This window comes from Salmo salar, chromosome ssa04 (assembly GCF_905237065.1).
Source record: "Salmo salar chromosome ssa04, Ssal_v3.1, whole genome shotgun sequence".
Lineage (NCBI taxonomy): Eukaryota > Metazoa > Chordata > Actinopteri > Salmoniformes > Salmonidae > Salmo > Salmo salar.
The window spans coordinates 5,729,922-5,746,584 of record NC_059445.1 but is presented as its reverse complement, the minus strand read 5'-3'; the positions used below and the strand labels follow the sequence as shown (position 1 = coordinate 5,746,584).

The 16,663-nt window shown below is 43.8% G+C and overlaps 1 protein-coding gene across 1 annotated transcript; it reads left to right on the top strand.

The window, feature by feature from the left end:
• The first annotated feature begins 564 nt into the window (after positions 1 to 564).
• LOC106601382 (deleted in malignant brain tumors 1 protein) lies at positions 565 to 4,248 on the top strand. The gene is made up of 7 exons (XM_045716355.1): positions 565 to 591; positions 823 to 1,128; positions 1,557 to 1,862; positions 1,987 to 2,268; positions 3,081 to 3,401; positions 3,505 to 3,593; positions 3,725 to 4,248. Exons 2-7 carry the CDS (start codon positions 927 to 929, stop codon positions 3,857 to 3,859), a joined length of 1,335 nt encoding a protein of 444 aa, XP_045572311.1. The 5' UTR covers positions 565 to 591; positions 823 to 926; the 3' UTR covers positions 3,860 to 4,248.
• The last annotated feature ends 12,415 nt before the right edge of the window (positions 4,249 to 16,663 follow it).

The following is a 16,663-nucleotide window of genomic DNA, read 5'->3' as shown; positions in this document are numbered from 1 at the left end:
GAGGGAGAGGAGAAGGGGGAGGAAGGAGAGATAATTGGTGCAATGCTTCTTTCTAGTCTACAGTCCTGTGTCTGTGACACCAGATTACCACCTAGTGGCCATAAGAGGAACTGTCCTGTCAGTGCGTTTTTACTGCTGGCTCAAAACAACACATGACCTGCATACATGATATGATTCATGTGTGAGTACTAAAAGCATGTGCATGTAGTATATTATAGTATATTTATTATATACGTTGGTCTGATAAGTAAACAGTCTTAATGTTTGCTGTTTTATCACTCAGAAGAACATTGGGCACTATGTAACCAAACACATGTGAAACTTCATGATAAACCTGTCTTTCCCATCACATCATGAAAGGTCATGTTGATGTTCATTTAACCTCTGTCTCTCTCTTCCTCTGACTCCTCCCTTTCTCCTTTGTTTCTCTCTATCACTCTGTCTCTTTCTCTCTCTTTCTCCTCTGTCTCTCTCTTCCTCTGACTCCTCCCTTTCTCCTTTGTTTCTCTCTATCTCTCTGTCTCTTTCTCTCTCTTTCTCCTCTGTCTCTCTCCTTCTCAGATCTCCAGGCTCAAAGCGTCAGTCCACCAGGTAGGTAGAGTATAAATCTACAGTGATTATAGCAGTTCAATATTAGTCAACTTTATTATCCCACATGGAGAAATTCATGTGTCCATACAAACCATTCTAAACCCCAATAACAAGTACTGTTTTATGGAACTACTAATACTTGTCAACCACAAAGCACTACTGCTGTTAGAATAACAGAATCACTGTCATCATCTGTCCTCACCACTGTGTTTTCCTCTCTGCTGTTTACAGCTGAACACTCAGTCAGACTGGTGGATGGGACCACTTCCTGTTCTGGGACAGTGGAAGTCTTCTCCAGAGGAGAGTGGTCAGGTCTATGTCCTGGGTGGTGGAGAATGATGAGACAAGCTAAGGTTGTGTGTAGAGAGCTGGACTGTGGGAATCCTGTAGCTGAATCTAGAGGACCTCTGATTAAAGATGGAAGAAAAGGAGTCTCACTATTTAGTAGATGTAGTGGAGATGAGTCTTCTATTAGACAGTGTGACATCATACCTGGTGTCTGTAATGGTAAATATTATCATCATGTGACCTGTTCAGGTAAGAGACTGGTCATATTGAGAGATTTATTTATACATTATACAATATTACCATGTATCATGTTTTATGTGTTTTTATTTCATTTAAATAGAGGGAGAGATGTCAGATGTATTTAAACATTATATTTGTGTTTGTCATATTGGTTTATGGGAGATGTTCATGGGCAGATCATTGTAGTTCAGATGGTACTGAAGTGAAGCTGCCTGATGGATGTCCAGCTGTTTATTTTCTATAAAGTGAAGTGAACTTATTCCTGTCTCCTGCCTGCATTATTCCCAACCCTATCCTGAGTGACTAAGAACCCATTTCTACCTCTTACAGTATCAAACATAGCAAACTACAATCTTTTATCCAACATATTTGTGTTTAGTCCTTGACAGTGTCATCAACAAAACTGATTGAATGTTCAACCAAGTCTTTTTCTCCAGAGTCTGTGCGGCTTGTGGATGGAGCTGGTCTCTGCTCTGGGAGAGTGGAGGTGAAGTCCAATCAGTCCTGGGTCTCAGTGTGTGAAGCTGACTTTGACCGGCAGGATGCAGAGGTAGTCTGTGGGGAGCTTGGCTGTGGGGCTCCTGCAGCTCTACAGGGGGGGCTCTATGGAGAAGGTGAGGGTCAGACCTGGGATAAAGAGTTCCAGTGTAAAGGCAAAGAGTCCCTTCTCCTGGACTGTGACACCTCAGACAGAGAAAACAACACCTGTCTACCTGGTAATGCTGTTGGACTCACCTGCTCAGGTAAGAAACAGTTTGTCACTCAATCAACTTGTTTCTCACCTAGAGTGAAGAATATGAGAGACAATATAGGTGTGTTTTAGTGAGAAAATAGTAAGATTACTGTCTCTCTCTTTTCTTTTCTCAGAGCCTGACGATGTGAGGCTGGTGGGAGGAGGCAGTCGCTGTGCTGGTGGAGTGGAGCGGTACGACCAGGGGGAGTGGAGGACTGTGGGAGCTGATGCTGAGCAGCGCATGAATAATACAGCTGCAGTAGTGTGTAGACAGCTGGGTTGTGGCTCCACTGTTTCAGTAACACCTGGAAACACCAGTAAATGGAGTTTAGTTTCCTGTTCTGGGTCTGAGTCTTCACTGAGGAAGTGTTGGAGAAGTTATTATCTCTATCCTGGATTCACAGTGATCTGCTCAGGTAATAACAAAATACACTACATGGCAAAAGTAAGCGGACTTTAGTGGATTCAGCTATTTCAGCCACACCTGTTGCTGACAGGTGTATAAAATCAAGCACACAGCCATGCAATCTCCATAGACAAATACAGTCAGTAAAACTGTCCTTACTGAAGATCTCAGTGACTTTCAACGCGGCACGTCTAGGAGCAACAACGGCTCAGCCGTGAAGTGGTAGGTCAAACAAGCTCACAGAACGGACCGCCTAGTGTTGAAGTGTGTAGAGTGTAAGGACTGTCTGTCCTCGATTGAAAACTCGCTGCTGAGTTCTACATACTTTTGTTCATGTATTATATCTCCTGGACTCACAGTGATCTGCTCAGGAAATATCAAGATATTATAATTATATTCAACTGATTTCCTTCATTCATACAACTTCCTCTGAACCTCTCATGATGACTGTTTAACTTGTAAGTCTGCTTTGCAAAATAGATCACTCAGTCAAGTAGGAATCAAATGCAACTTAAATATCCCACAATGCTTTTGTATTTGAGTGTTATCTCAGTGAACGTCTCTACTCACTACCACATGTCATGTTATTGTCATATCTAAATGAGGAAAGTAGTTGAGGAGCTACGTTTTCTTTTTCTCTCCTCTTGTTCCAGATGTCCTGCTTAAGCCTGATATCAACATATGTTGTCTCAGTGACTGTAGGCCCACTACTCATGTTGCCCTGTGAGGGAGGGTGGCCAGCACTGTTACATGCTGATGTTATTGTCATATCTATAGGAAACTAGTTGAAGAGGTTTTTCTTGTTCTCTTTTATTGTTACAGATCTCCTGGTCCAGCCTAATATCTCCCTGACTGACTCAATGGGAGGGGTCTCCAGGGGTCACCAGGGGCCTGAGGTGTACAGGGGCTACAGCTTCACCATCACCTGCTCCACTCAGCCACAGTACCCAGGAGGCTCCTTCCTCCTCACGTTCACCGGCTCCAACAGAACCCAGACCCAGCAAGCTGTCAATCACTCCGCTGCCTTCCTCTTCCCTGCTGCAGATGACTCCCACCAAGGGACCTACAGATGTGTTTATGACAATTATGTTTTCTCTCATAACTTCTCCTCTGAGAGTGAGCTCCTCTCCCTCACCATCACAGGTAACTGAACATGAACCAGACTTATAACTTTGTCATTGACAGATTTCCCACAGATCTATCTGATGATGATCAGTCCCCTCATCAAAGGTGTTTCTGTTTGCAGCCTCTCCTCTGCCAGCCTTCATCATCATCATTGTTGTAGTGCTGCTGATCCTACTGACAGCCATCACCACCTCCTACCTGTACTACAAGGTAAAGACATTTACTCAGACGTTACAAGTCATTTAAACTAGAGGGAGAGGGTGAGGGGGAGAGGGAGGGAGGGAGAGAGAATGGAGATACTAGAGAGTAAATGTCTGACTGTTGGTGCTGTGTCTCCCTAGCCCACCAGGAGGCAGAAGAGAGTGAACAGGGTGAGCAGCATGGATCTTTATGTCAATGACATGGAGATGGTCTCTCTGAGCTCCAGAGCTGAAGCTGGACCGGGAGAGGAGAGAGCAGCCCAGGGGACGGAGTAGGAGTAGAATGAAGCTGACCCTATATGCTGATCTTAGGTCAGTTTTGTGTTTTAAATGGATGTTCAGCAGTGGACTGGTGTTTAAAATGTGGTGACAAACCTGAAGTGGTTCTAATTTTAATAACAAGTTCAGAATTAGTTTCTCTTTCTAGAACCTTGCAAGAAATCTAAAAGGAGTGACTGTAACCACCATTATTCCTTTTAGTTTGTTTTTTTCCACCAGAGAAACATGGGGTTCTGGGTAACATGGGGTTCTGGGTAACATGGGGTTTTGGGTAACATGGGGTTTTGGGTAACATGGGGATCTGGGTAACATAGGGTTTTGCTAACATGGGGTTTTGGGAACATGGGGTTTTGGGTAACATGGGGTTTCGATTATTTTAACCTGTTAGGGCTAGGGGGCAGTATTGACACGGCTGGATAAAAAACGTACCTGATTTAATCTGGTTACTACTCCTGCTCAGTAACTAGAATATGCATATAATTATTGGCTTTGGATAGAAAACACCCTAAAGTTTCTAAAACTGTTTGAATGGTGTCTGTGAGTATAACAGAACTCATATGGCAGGCAAAAACCTGAGAAGATTTCATGCAGGAAGTGGCCTGCCTGACAAGGTGTCGTTCTTCTTGTCTCTGTTTATTGAAGAGTGAGGATCTTAGCTGTAACGTGACACTTCCTACGGCTCCCATAGGCTCTCAGAGCCCGGGAAAAAGCTGAATCGTGGCTTTGCAGGCTCTGGTTGAAAAAAAGTAGCGCGTTTGGATAGTGGCTGGTTACAGTACGCGGGCACGCGCCTGAGTCTCACAGTACTGTAACCAGCCACTACCCAAACGCGCTACTTTTTTTCAGCCAGAGCCTGCAAAGCCACGATTCAGCTTTTTGCCGCCTTCTGAGACCCTATTGCAGCCGTAGGAAGTGTCACGGGACAGCTAAGATCCTCACTCTTCAATAAACAGAGACAAGAAGAACGACACCTTGTCAGACAGGCCACTTCCTGCCTGATACCTTGTCAGGTTTTTGCCTGCCAAATGAGTTCTGTTATACTCACAGACACCATTCAAACAGTTTTAGAAACTTTAGGGTGTTTTCCATCCATGTGTAATAAGTATATGCATATTCTAGTTACTGGGTAGGAGTGGTAACCAGATTAAATCGGGTACGTTTTTTATCCAGCCGTGTCAATACTGCCCCCTATCCTAAACAGGTTAATTATTTAGTGTTCTCTTAGATTCTTTATCTTATTTACTGTCTCTTAGATTCTTTATCTTATTTAGTGTCTCTTAGATTCTTTATCTTATTTAGTGTCTTAGATTATTTATCTTATTTAGTGTCTCTTAGATTATTTATCTTATTTAGTGTCTCTTAGATTCTTTATCTTATTTAGTGTCTTAGATTCTTTATCTTATTTAGTGTCTCTTAGATTCTTTATCTTATTTAGAGTCTCTTAGATTCTTTATCTTATTTAGTGTCTCTTAGATTCTTTATCTTGAAGTGTTTCCATTATTAGTCCATGTGTTATTATAATCATCTGGTCATTCTTTGTATTTTGAAAAAAAAAATGATAAAGGGGTTTGTTGTTGTTTACCTGTCATGATGTTATTGATTATAAATGTTATGATATTGATTATGATGTAGATTATTGTTATGATGTTGTTCGTAATATATAGATAATGATGTTATTGATTATAAATGTTATGATATTGATTATGATGTAGATTATTGTTATGATGTTGCTCTCTAAACTGCCATGTAATCAACTGAATGCTTTTAATAAAATTACAGGCTGTCAGTCTTGTGTGATTTCCCCTCCTGGACAGACTACAACATACAGTATGAATTAACAGAGATCAGTCTGGTGTGATTCCCCTTTTCGACAGACTACAAGATATAGTATGAATTCATTGAGATCAGTCTTGTGTGATTCCCCTCTTGGACAGACTACAACATACAGTATGAAGTAACATACATTTGGCAGGAGGTTAGGAAGTGCATCTCAGTTTCCACCTCATTTTGTGGGCTGTGTGCACATAGCCTGTCTTCTCTTGAGAGACAGGTACGCCCCTGTATATAGTATTGCTATTGTTATTTTACTGCTGCTCTTTAATTACTTGTTACTTTCATTTATTATTCTTATCCATATTTTTCTAAACTGCATTGTTACATTTACTTTTACATCATTTAGCAGACGCTCTTATCCAGAGCGACTTACAAATTGGTGCATTCACCTTATGATATCCAGTGGAACAACCACTTTACAATAGTGGATCTATATCTTTTTTTTGGGGGGGGGGGGGGGGTAGAAGGAGGCGAGCAGGCCAGAGGTGGATGAACACAGTGCCCGTCTTTGGGTGTAGGGACTGATCAGAGCCTGAAGGTGCGGAGGTGCCGTTCCCCTCACAGCTCCGTAGGCAAGCACCATGGTCTTGTAGCAGATGCGAGCTTCAACTGGAAGCCAGTGGAGTGTGCGGAGGAGCGGGGTGACGTGCGAGAACTTGTGAAGGTTGAACACCAGACGGGCTGCGGCGTTCTGGATGAGTTGTAAGGGTTTAATGGCACAGGCAGGGAGCCCCGCCAGCAGCGAGTTGCAGTAATCCAGACGGGAGATGACAAGTGCCTGGATTAGGACCTGCGCCGCTTCCTGTGTAAGGCAGGGTCGTACTCTGCGAATGTTGTAGAGCATGAACCTACAGGATCGGGTCACCGCCTTGATGTTAGCTGAGAACGACAGGGTGTTGTCCAGGGTCACGCCAAGGCTCTTAGCACTCTGGGAGGAGGACACAATGGAGTTGTCAGCCGTGATGGCGAGATCATGGAATGGGCAGTCCTTCCCCGGGAGGAAGAGCAGCTCCGTCTTGCCGAGGTTCAGCTTGAGGTGGTGATCCGTCATCCACACTGACATTGTCTGCCAGACATGCAGAGATGTGATACGCCGCCTGGTTATCAGAAGGGGGAAAGGAGAAGATGAATTGTGTGTCGTCTGCGTAGCAATGATAGGAGAGACCATGTGATGATATGACATATCCAAGTGACTTGGTGTATAGCGAGAATAGGAGAGGGCCTAGAACTGAGCCCTGGGGGACACCAGTGGTGAGAGCACGTGGTGCGGAGACGGATTCTCGCCACGCCACCTGGTAGGAGCGACCTGTCAGGTAGGACGCAATCCAAGAGTGAGCCGCGCTGGAGATGCCCAACTCGGAGAGGGTGGAGAGGAGGATCTGATGGTTCACAGTATCAAAGGCAGCAGATAGGTCTAGAAGGATGAGAGCAGAGGAGAGAGAGTTTGCTTTAGCTGTGCGGAGAGCCTCCGTGACACAGAGAAGAGCAGTCTCAGTTGAATGGCCAGTGAAACCTGACTGATTTGGATCAAGAAGGTCATTCTGAGAGAGATAGCAAGAGAGCTGGCCAAGGATGGCACACTCAAGAGTTTTGGAGAGAAAAGAAAGAAGGGATACTGGTCTGTAGTTGTTGACATTGGAGGGATCGAGTGTAGGTTTTTTGAGAAGGGGTGCAACTCTCACTCTCTTGAAGACGGAAGGGACGTAGCCAGCGGTCAAGGATGAGTTGATGAGCGAGGTGAGGTAGGGGAGAAGGTCTCCGGAAATGGTCTGGAGAAGAGAGGAGGGGATAGGGTCAAGCAGGCAGGTTGTTGGGCGGCCGGCCGTCACAAGTCGCAAGATTTCATCTGGAGAGAGAGGAGAGAAAGAGGTCAAAGCATATGGTAGGGCAACGTGAGCAGGACCAGCGGTGTCATTTGACTTAACAAACTAGGATCGAATGTCGTCAACCTTCTTTTCAAAATGGTTGACGAAGTCATCCACAGAGAGGCAGGAGGTGGGGAGGAGGATTCAGGATGGAGGAGAAGGTGGCAAAGAGCTTCCTAGGGTTAGAGGCAGATGCTTGGAATTTAGAGTGGTAGAAAGTGGCTTTAGCAGCAGAAACAGAGGAAGAAAATGTAGAGAGGAGGGAGTGAAAAGATGCCAGGTCCACAGGGAGGCTAGTTTTCCTCCATTTCCGCTCGGCTGCCCAGAGCCCTGTTCTGTGATTTCGCAATGACTCGTCAAGCCACGGAGCAGGAGGGGAGGACCGAGCCGGCCGGGAGGATAGGGGACATAGAGAGTCAAAGGATGCAGAAAGGGAGGAGAGGAGGGTTGAGGAAGCAGAATCAGGAGATTGGTTGGAAAAGGATTGAGCAGAGGGAAGAGATGATAGGATGGAAGAGGAGAGAGTAGCAAGAGAGAGAGAGCGAAGGTTGCAACGGCACAATACCATCTGAGTAGGGGCAGAGTGAGTAGTGTTGGAGGAGAGCGAGAGGGAAAAGGATACAAGGTAGTGGTCGGAGACTTTGAGGGGAGTTGCAGTGAGATTAGTAGAAGAACAGCATCTAGTAAAGATGAGGTCAAGCGTATTGCCTGCCTTGTGAGTAGGGGGTGAAGGTGAGAGGATGAGGTCAAAAGAGGAGAGGAGTGGAAAGGAGGAGGCAGAGAGAAATGAGTCAAAGGTAGACGTAGGGAGGTTAAAGTCACCCAGAACTGTGAGGGGTGAGCCATCCTCAGGAAAGGAACTTATCAAGGCGTCAAGCTCATTGATGAACTCTCCAAGGGAACCTGGAGGGCGATAAATGATAAGGATGTTAAGCTTGAATGGGCTAGTGACTTTGACAGCATGGAATACAAATGAGGAGATAGACAGATGGGTCAGGGGAGAAAGAGAGAATGTCCACTTGGGAGAGATGAGGATTCCAGTGCCACCACCCCGCTGACCAGATGTGAGAACACGTGGTCAGACGAGGAGAGAGCAGTAGGAGTAGCAGTGTTTTCTGTGGTAATCCATGTTTCCGTCAGTGCCAAGAAGTCGAGGGACTGGAGGGTAGCATAGGCTGAGATGAACTCTGCCTTGTTGTCTGCAGACCGGCAGTTCCAGAGGCTGCCGGAGAGGCTGTGGGTCGTGCGCAATCTTTCCGATTTGGTCCTGCCGTACATACCTACACGTACGCTACGGTTACAAGACGCAGGCCTCCTAATTGTCCCTAGAATTTCTAAGCAAACGGCTGGAGGTAGGGCTTTCTCCTATAGAGCTCCATTTTTATGGAATGGTCTGCCTACCAATGTGAGAGACGCAGACTCAGTCTCAACCTTTAAGTCTTTACTGAAGACTTATCTCTTCAGTAGGTCCTATGATTAAGTATAGTCTGGCCCAGGAGTGTGAAGGTGAACGGAAAGGCTGGAGCAACGAACCGCCCTTGCTGTCTCTGCCTTGCCGGTTCCCCTCTTTCCACTGGGATTCTCTGCCTCTAACCCTTTTACAGAGGCTGAGTCACTGGCCTACTGGTGTTCTTCCATGCCGTCCATGGGAGGGGTGCGTCACTTGAGTGGGTTGAGTCACTGACGTGGTCTTCCTGTCTGGGTTGGCGCCCCCCCCTTGGGTTGTGCCATGGCGGAGATCGTTGTGGGCTATACTCGGCCTTGTCTTAGGACGGTAAGTTGGTGGTTGGAGACATCCCTCTAGTGGTGTGGGGGCTGTGCTTTGGCAAAGTGGGTGGGGTTATATCCTGCCTGTTTGGCCCTGTCCGGGGTATCATCGGATGGGGCCACAGTGTCTTCTGATCCCTCCTGTCTCAGCCTCCAGTATTTATGCTGCAGTAGTTCATGTGTCGGGGGCTAGGGTCAGTCTGTTACATCTGGAGTATTTCTCTTGTCTTATCCGGTGTCCTGTGTGTATTTAAATATGCTCTCTCTAATTCTCTCTTTCTGTCTTTCTCTCGGAGGACCTGAGCCCTAGGACCATGCCTCAGGACTACCTGGTATGATGACTCCTTGCTGTCCCCAGTCCACCTGGCCGTGCTGCTGCTCCAGTTTCAACTGTTCTGCCTGCGGCTATGGAACCCTGACCTGTTCACCGGACGTGCTTGTTGCACCATGTTGACCATGTTCTGTTATAATATCCACCCTGCACAGCCAGAAGAGGACTGGCCACCCCTCATAGCCTGGTTCCTCTCTAGGTTTCTTCCTAGGTTTTTGGCCTTTCTAGGGAGTTTTTCCTAGGGAGTTTTTCCTAGCCACCGTGCTTCTTTCACATGCTTTGCTTGCTGTTTGGGGTTTTAGGCTGGGTTTCTGTACAGCACTTTGAGAATATCAGCTGATGTACGAAGGGCTATATAAAAATAAATTTGATTTGATTTGAAGCGTTTGTGTGGCCTGTGCAGAGAGGAGAGAACAGGGATAGGCAGACACATGGTTGACAGGCTACAGGAGAGGCTACGCTAATGCAAAGGAGATTGGAATGAACACACAATGACACTCAATGACACTCAAATATAACTTTCCAACTTCCACTTCAGAAATTATAATTGATGTATACTACAGTTCAATGTTACCAGGAATAGGCTCAAACTTAGTTTATTCAGCTAGATAACTTGGTACAGTATTCTTCCAGTGCACCATATCCTATGACGCCATAGCTAACTAGCATTCTAGCATCCAATAACACACGGTTAGCTCCAATACTTGGTTACAACAAACTACCAATGGATCATTCGTGTCCGTGTCTAGTACCTTTCATAACGCAGAAGTGATTAAACGTTGGCTAGCTAACACAAAGTCAGTCCTGGTAGCTACACAAGTGGACTACACATCTCGAATGTTCAGAAAGTTAAGCTTACGCTGCAAAAATCTTGTTGACTAAAATGATACAGTACTGCTCGCTGGTTGAGTTGGCTAGCTAGCAGTGGCTGCGTTGTTGACTTTGTTTGAAAATGTAGCTGGCTAGCTAACCTCGATAGCTACTCTGTACGACACCTTTATCTATGATACAAAGACAACTATGTAGCTAGCAAACATTACACTAATCAAATCGTTCCGTTGTAATGTATTTAGTTTCTACTGTACTACTAGTTGGTAAAGCTGGCTAGCTAGCAGTGGCTGTGGTGTTGGCTTTGTTTGTAAAACGGCGTCGCTGCGAACGAGTACAGCTGGCTAGCTAACCTTGTTAGCTTCTCAAAGCCACACCTCTATCTTTGATGAAAAGACAGCAAAGACAACCATATAGCTAGCTAACATTACCAGCTAACATTACACTAATCAAATCGTTCCGTTGTAATGTAATGAAATGTAATAAATGTAATATTAACCGCGGAGCGAAGTACAGCACGACTCCTCACTCCAGCATCCGGCTCTCGATGATGGTTAGGGGCTCACAACTAATACAATTTGATTTGAGGTCTGCCTACAGCAGCCTTTCTCAATAGCAAGGCTATGATTACTGAGTCTGTACATAGTCAAAGCATTCCTTAACTTACATCTAGACGTTCCGCTAGCGGAACACCTGCTCCAATATCCAATGATAGGCGTGGCGCGAATTACAAATTCCTCAAAAATACAAAAACTTAAATTTTTCAAAAATATGACTATTTTACACCATTTTAAAGACAAGACTCTCCTTTATCTAACCACACTGTCCGATTTCAAAAAGGCTTTACAACGAAAGCAAAACATTAGATTATGTCAGCAGAGTACCCAGCCAGAAATAATCAGACACCCATTTTTCAAGCTAGCATATAATGTCACAAAAAACAAAACCACAGCTAAATGCAGCACTAACCTTTGATGATCTTCATCAGATGACATGCCTAGGACATTATGTTATACAATACATGCATGTTTTGTTCAATCAAGTTCATATTTATATCAAAAACCAGCTTTTTACATTAGCATGTGACGTTCAGAACTAGCATTCCCACCGAACACTTCCAGTGAATTTACTAAATTACTCACGATAAACGTTCAAAAAAACATAACAATTATTTTAAGAATTATAGATACAGAACTCCTTTATGCACTAGCTATGTCCGATTTTAACCTGTTAGGGCTAGGGGGCAGTATTGACACGGCCGGATAAAAAACGTACCCGATTTAATCTGGTTACTACTCCTGCCCAGTAACTAGAATATGCATATAATTATTAGCTTTGGATAGAAAACACCCTAAAGTTTCTAAAACTGTTTGAATGGTGTCTGTGAGTATAACAGAACTCATATGGCAGGCCAAAACCTGAGAAGATTCCATGCAGGAAGTGGTAAGTCTGACAAGTTGTTTCATCTTGGCTCTTTTTATTGAAGACTGAGGATCTTTGCTATAACGTGACACTTCCTACGGCTCCCATAGGCTCTCAGAGCCCGGGAAAAAGCTGAACGATATCGAGGCAGGCTCTGGCTGAAACACATTATCGCTTTTGGCAAGTGGCCAATCAGAGTACTATGGGCTTAGGCGCGTGCCCGAGTCGACCCCATGCTTTATTTTCTTTCGTCTGTTTACCTAAACGCAGATTCCTGGTCGGAATATTATCGCTTTTTTATGAGAAAAATTGCATAAAAATTGATTTTAAACAGCGGTTGACATGCTTCGAAGTATGGTAATGGAATATTTAGAATATTTTTGTCACGAATTGCGCTATGCTCGTCACCCTTATTTACCCTTTCGGATAGTGTCTTGAACGCACGAACAAAACGCCTCTATTTGGATATAACAATGGATTATTTGGGACCAAACCAACATTTGTTATTGAAGTAGAAGTCCTGGGAGTGCATTCTGACGAAGAACAGCAAAGGTAATAACATTTTTCTTATAGTAAATCTGACTTTGGTGAGTGCTAAACTTGCTGGGTGTCTAAATAGCTAGCCCTGTGATGCCGGGCTATCTACTGAGAATATTGCAAAATGTGCTTTCACCGAAAAGCTATTTTAAAATCGGACATATCAAGTGCATAGAGGAGTTCTGTATCTATAATTCTTAAAATAATTGTTATGCTTTTTGTGAACGTTTATCGTGAGTAATTTAGTAAATTCACCGGCAGTGTTCGGTGGGAATGCTAGTCACATGCTAATGTAAAAAACTGTTTTTTGATATAAATATGAACTTGATTGAACAAAACACGCATGTAATGTATAACATAATGTCCTAGGGTTGTCATCTGATGAAGATCATCAAAGGTTAGTGCTGCATTTAGCTGTGGTTTGGGTTTATGTGACATTATATGCTAGCTTGAAAAATGGGTGTCTGATTATTTCTGGCTCGGTACTCTGCTGACATAATCTAATGTTTTGCTTTCGTTGTAAAGCCTTTTTGAAATCGGACAGTGTGGTTAGATTAACGAGAGTCTTATCTTTAAAATGGTGTAAGATAGTCATATTTTTGAAAAATTGAAGTAATATCATATCTAAGGTATTTGAATAACGCGCCACAGGATTCAACTGGCTGTTGAGTAGCCCATAGAGGTTAAGTTTGGGTCAGTGACAGTGGTCAGATATTCTGCTACTGTGTACTCTCTGTTTAGGGCCAAATAACATTCTAGTTTGCTCTGTTTTTTGTTAATTCTTTCAAATGTGTCAAGTAATTACCTTTTTGTTTTCTCATGATTTGGTTGGGTCTAACATGTTTGCTGTCCTGGGGTTCTGTGGGGTCTGTTTGTGAACAGAGCCCCAGGTCCAGCTTGCTTAGGGGACTCTTCTGTCTGTCTGTCTGTCCGTCTCTGTGTCTGTCTGTCTGTCTTTCTCTCTCACACACACAGATGAGGGGCTAATAATAACACCTGCTAATTCAAACAGTGGGAAACAACAAACAAACAGAAAGAGAGAAGAGAAGACATCAATGTAGTTATTTATCCTCCATAGACTATGATGTATTGTTGTGTGTGGTGATAGGTGGGTGTTCTGTGAGTGTAAATGCAGAGCCAACTACTCCATGTCTGGTCAGGGTCCAGCAGTCACCCACCAACCCTGGAGAGATACAGTCACCCACCAACCCTGGAGAGATACAGTCACCCACCAACCCTGGAGAGATACAGTCACCCACCAACCCTGGAGAGATTCAGTCACCCACCAACCCTGGAGAGATACAGTCACCCACCAACCCTGGAGAGATACAGTCACCCACCAACCCTGGAGAGATACAGTCACCTACCAACCCTGGAGAGATTCAGTCACCCACCAACCCTGGAGAGATACAGTCACCCACCAACCCTGGAGAGATACAGTCACCCACCAACCCTGGAGAGATACAGTCACCCACCAACCCTGGAGAGATGCAGTCACCCACCAACCCTGGAGAGATACAGGCTTTGCAGGATTTTGTTCCAGACCACCACTGAAACACCTGAAGTAAAATTGGCTAATCATAAAGGATTTGATGATATATTGAAACTCATGCTATAACCTATGCCTTCACCAATCCAATGCTTTAACACTTTATGGGGAGTAGTGAAGGAGTGTACACTTCAGGAAGCAGTAAATACTTTTGGGAGGCAGGGCTGGCCTAGGCTGGAGGATCTCCAAATTGACCACTTAGCAAAGGGAGCATATACATTCTGTGGTGCTCTATTCTGGAATATTAACTGGCGTTTGTCGCCCCCTTGTGGAAATAACCTCTTATTGATCTGGCTCGCTCTATATACATAGATCTCTGCAGTTTGTACCTCGCAGCACACCGTACAAATATTCTAGGTTAAACTCCCATATTACCGTTCTGCTAGCAGCAGGATAATATGCTGGCAGCACAACATCAGATGATATACTTCTAAATAAGAGTAGCCCTGCAAAGACGAGCTCAATTTTGAGAATATCGATTAATATAGCACTGTAGTGCAGTACAACTGTTTTTCACAGCATTGAAACCAAAATGATAATTTGACGTATTTTAATATTGTATTATTTATACCAGCATTTCTTTTGAAAGTTTCCAAACTAAATACTGGTATGCTGAAAGATATTGTGTAAACCAGTGGTGTAGTGATGCCTGGAGAAGTGGGTATACAGTACTCTAATTTAGCAAAACATTTTCCAAACAGTTTAGTGAAGGAAAGACACCCTGTGTGAAAAACTCTATAAGAAACAGCGACATACACTCTGAATGACCTAAATTGATCAATTCCATATTGGTCTTTCAGTCAGGCCAACCCAAGCTGTACTGTTCAGTAGGATAATAGTAGGGCAACCCAAGCTGTACTGGTCAGTAGGATAATAGTAGACCAACCCAAGCTGTACTGGTCATATGGGTCTTTCACAGTCAGGCCAACCCAAGCTGTACTGTTCATATTGGTCTTTCACAGTCAGGCCAACCCAAGCTGTACTGTTCAGTAGGATAATAGTAGACCAACCCAAGCTGTACTGTTCAGTAGGATAATAGTAGACCAACCCAAGCTGTACTGTTCAGTAGGATAATAGTAGACCAACCCAAGCTGTATTGTTCAGTAGGATAATAGTAGACCAACCCAAGCTGTACTGTTCAGTAGGATAATAGTAGACCAACCCAAGCTGTACTGTTCAGTAGGATAATAGTAGACCAACCCAAGCTGTACTGTTCAGTGGGATAATAGTATACCAACCCAAGCTGTACTGTTCAGTAGGATAATAGTAGACCAAGCCAAGCTGTATTGGTCAGTAGGATAATAGTATACCAACCCAAGCTGTACTGTTCAGTAGGATAATAGTAGGGCAACCCAAGCTGTACTGGTCAGTAGGATAATAGTAGACCAACCCAAGCTGTACTGTTCAGTAGGATAATAGTATACCAACCAAAGCTGTACTGTTCAGTAGGATAATAGTAGACCTACCCAAGCTGTACTGTTCAGTAGGATAATAGTATACCAACCCAAGCTGTACTGTTCAGTAGGATAATAGTAGGGCAACCCAAGCTGTACTGGTCAGTAGGATAATAGTAGACCAACCCAAGCTGTACTGTTCAGTAGGATAATAGTATACCAACCAAAGCTGTACTGTTCAGTAGGATAATAGTAGACCTACCCAAGCTGTACTGTTCAGTAGGATAATAGTAGACCAACCCAAGCTGTACTGTTCAGTAGGATAATAGTATACCAACCAAAGCTGTACTGTTCAGTAGGATAATAGTAAACCTACCCAAGAGGTACTGGTCAGTAGGATAATAGTAGACCAACCCAAGCTGTACTGTTCAGTAGGATAATAGTAGACCAACCCAAGCTGTACTGTTGAGTAGAATAATAGTAGACCAACCCAAGCTGTACTGTTCAGTAGGATAATAGTAGACCAACCCAAGCTGTACTGTTCAGTAGGATAATAGTGGAACAACCCAAGCTGTACTGGTCAGTAGGATAATAGTAGACCAACCCAAGCTGTACTGGTCAGTAGGATAATAGTAGACCAACCCAAGCTGTACTGGTCAGTAGGATAATAGTAGACCAACCCAAACTGTACTGTTCAGTAGGATAATAGTAGACCAACCCAAGCTGTACTGGTCAGTAGGATAATAGTAGACCAACCCAAACTGTACTGTTCAGTAGGATAAGAGTAGAACTATTATTGAAACAGAGAAGTCAGAAATTCACAGGTTTCAAAATGTTTTTTTTCTTCAGGTTTTTGTTCTCAAAGTCTGACTTTTTTAAACAGAAAAACAATACAGTTGTATGTTCTAAGTACATAACAATGCTTAAACCACATCAGGAGACCACGTTTGAGGTTTGGGAAAAATCTAAGAAATGCAGATTTTTGAGAGTAGTTCCCCTTTAATCAAGTGTGCAGGAACCTAGCACTATTGTTGGATTAGCAGTGTTTCTGTAGTACAGGCACCTAGCACTACTGTTGGATTAGCAGTGTTTATATAGTATAGACACCTAGCACTATTGTTGGATTAGCAGTTAATATAGTACAGGCACCTAGCACTATTGTTGGATTAGCAGTGTTTCTGTAGTACAGACACCTAGCACTATTGTTGGATTAGCAGTGTTTATATAGTACAGGCACCTAACACTATTGTTGGATTAGCAGTTAATATAGTACAG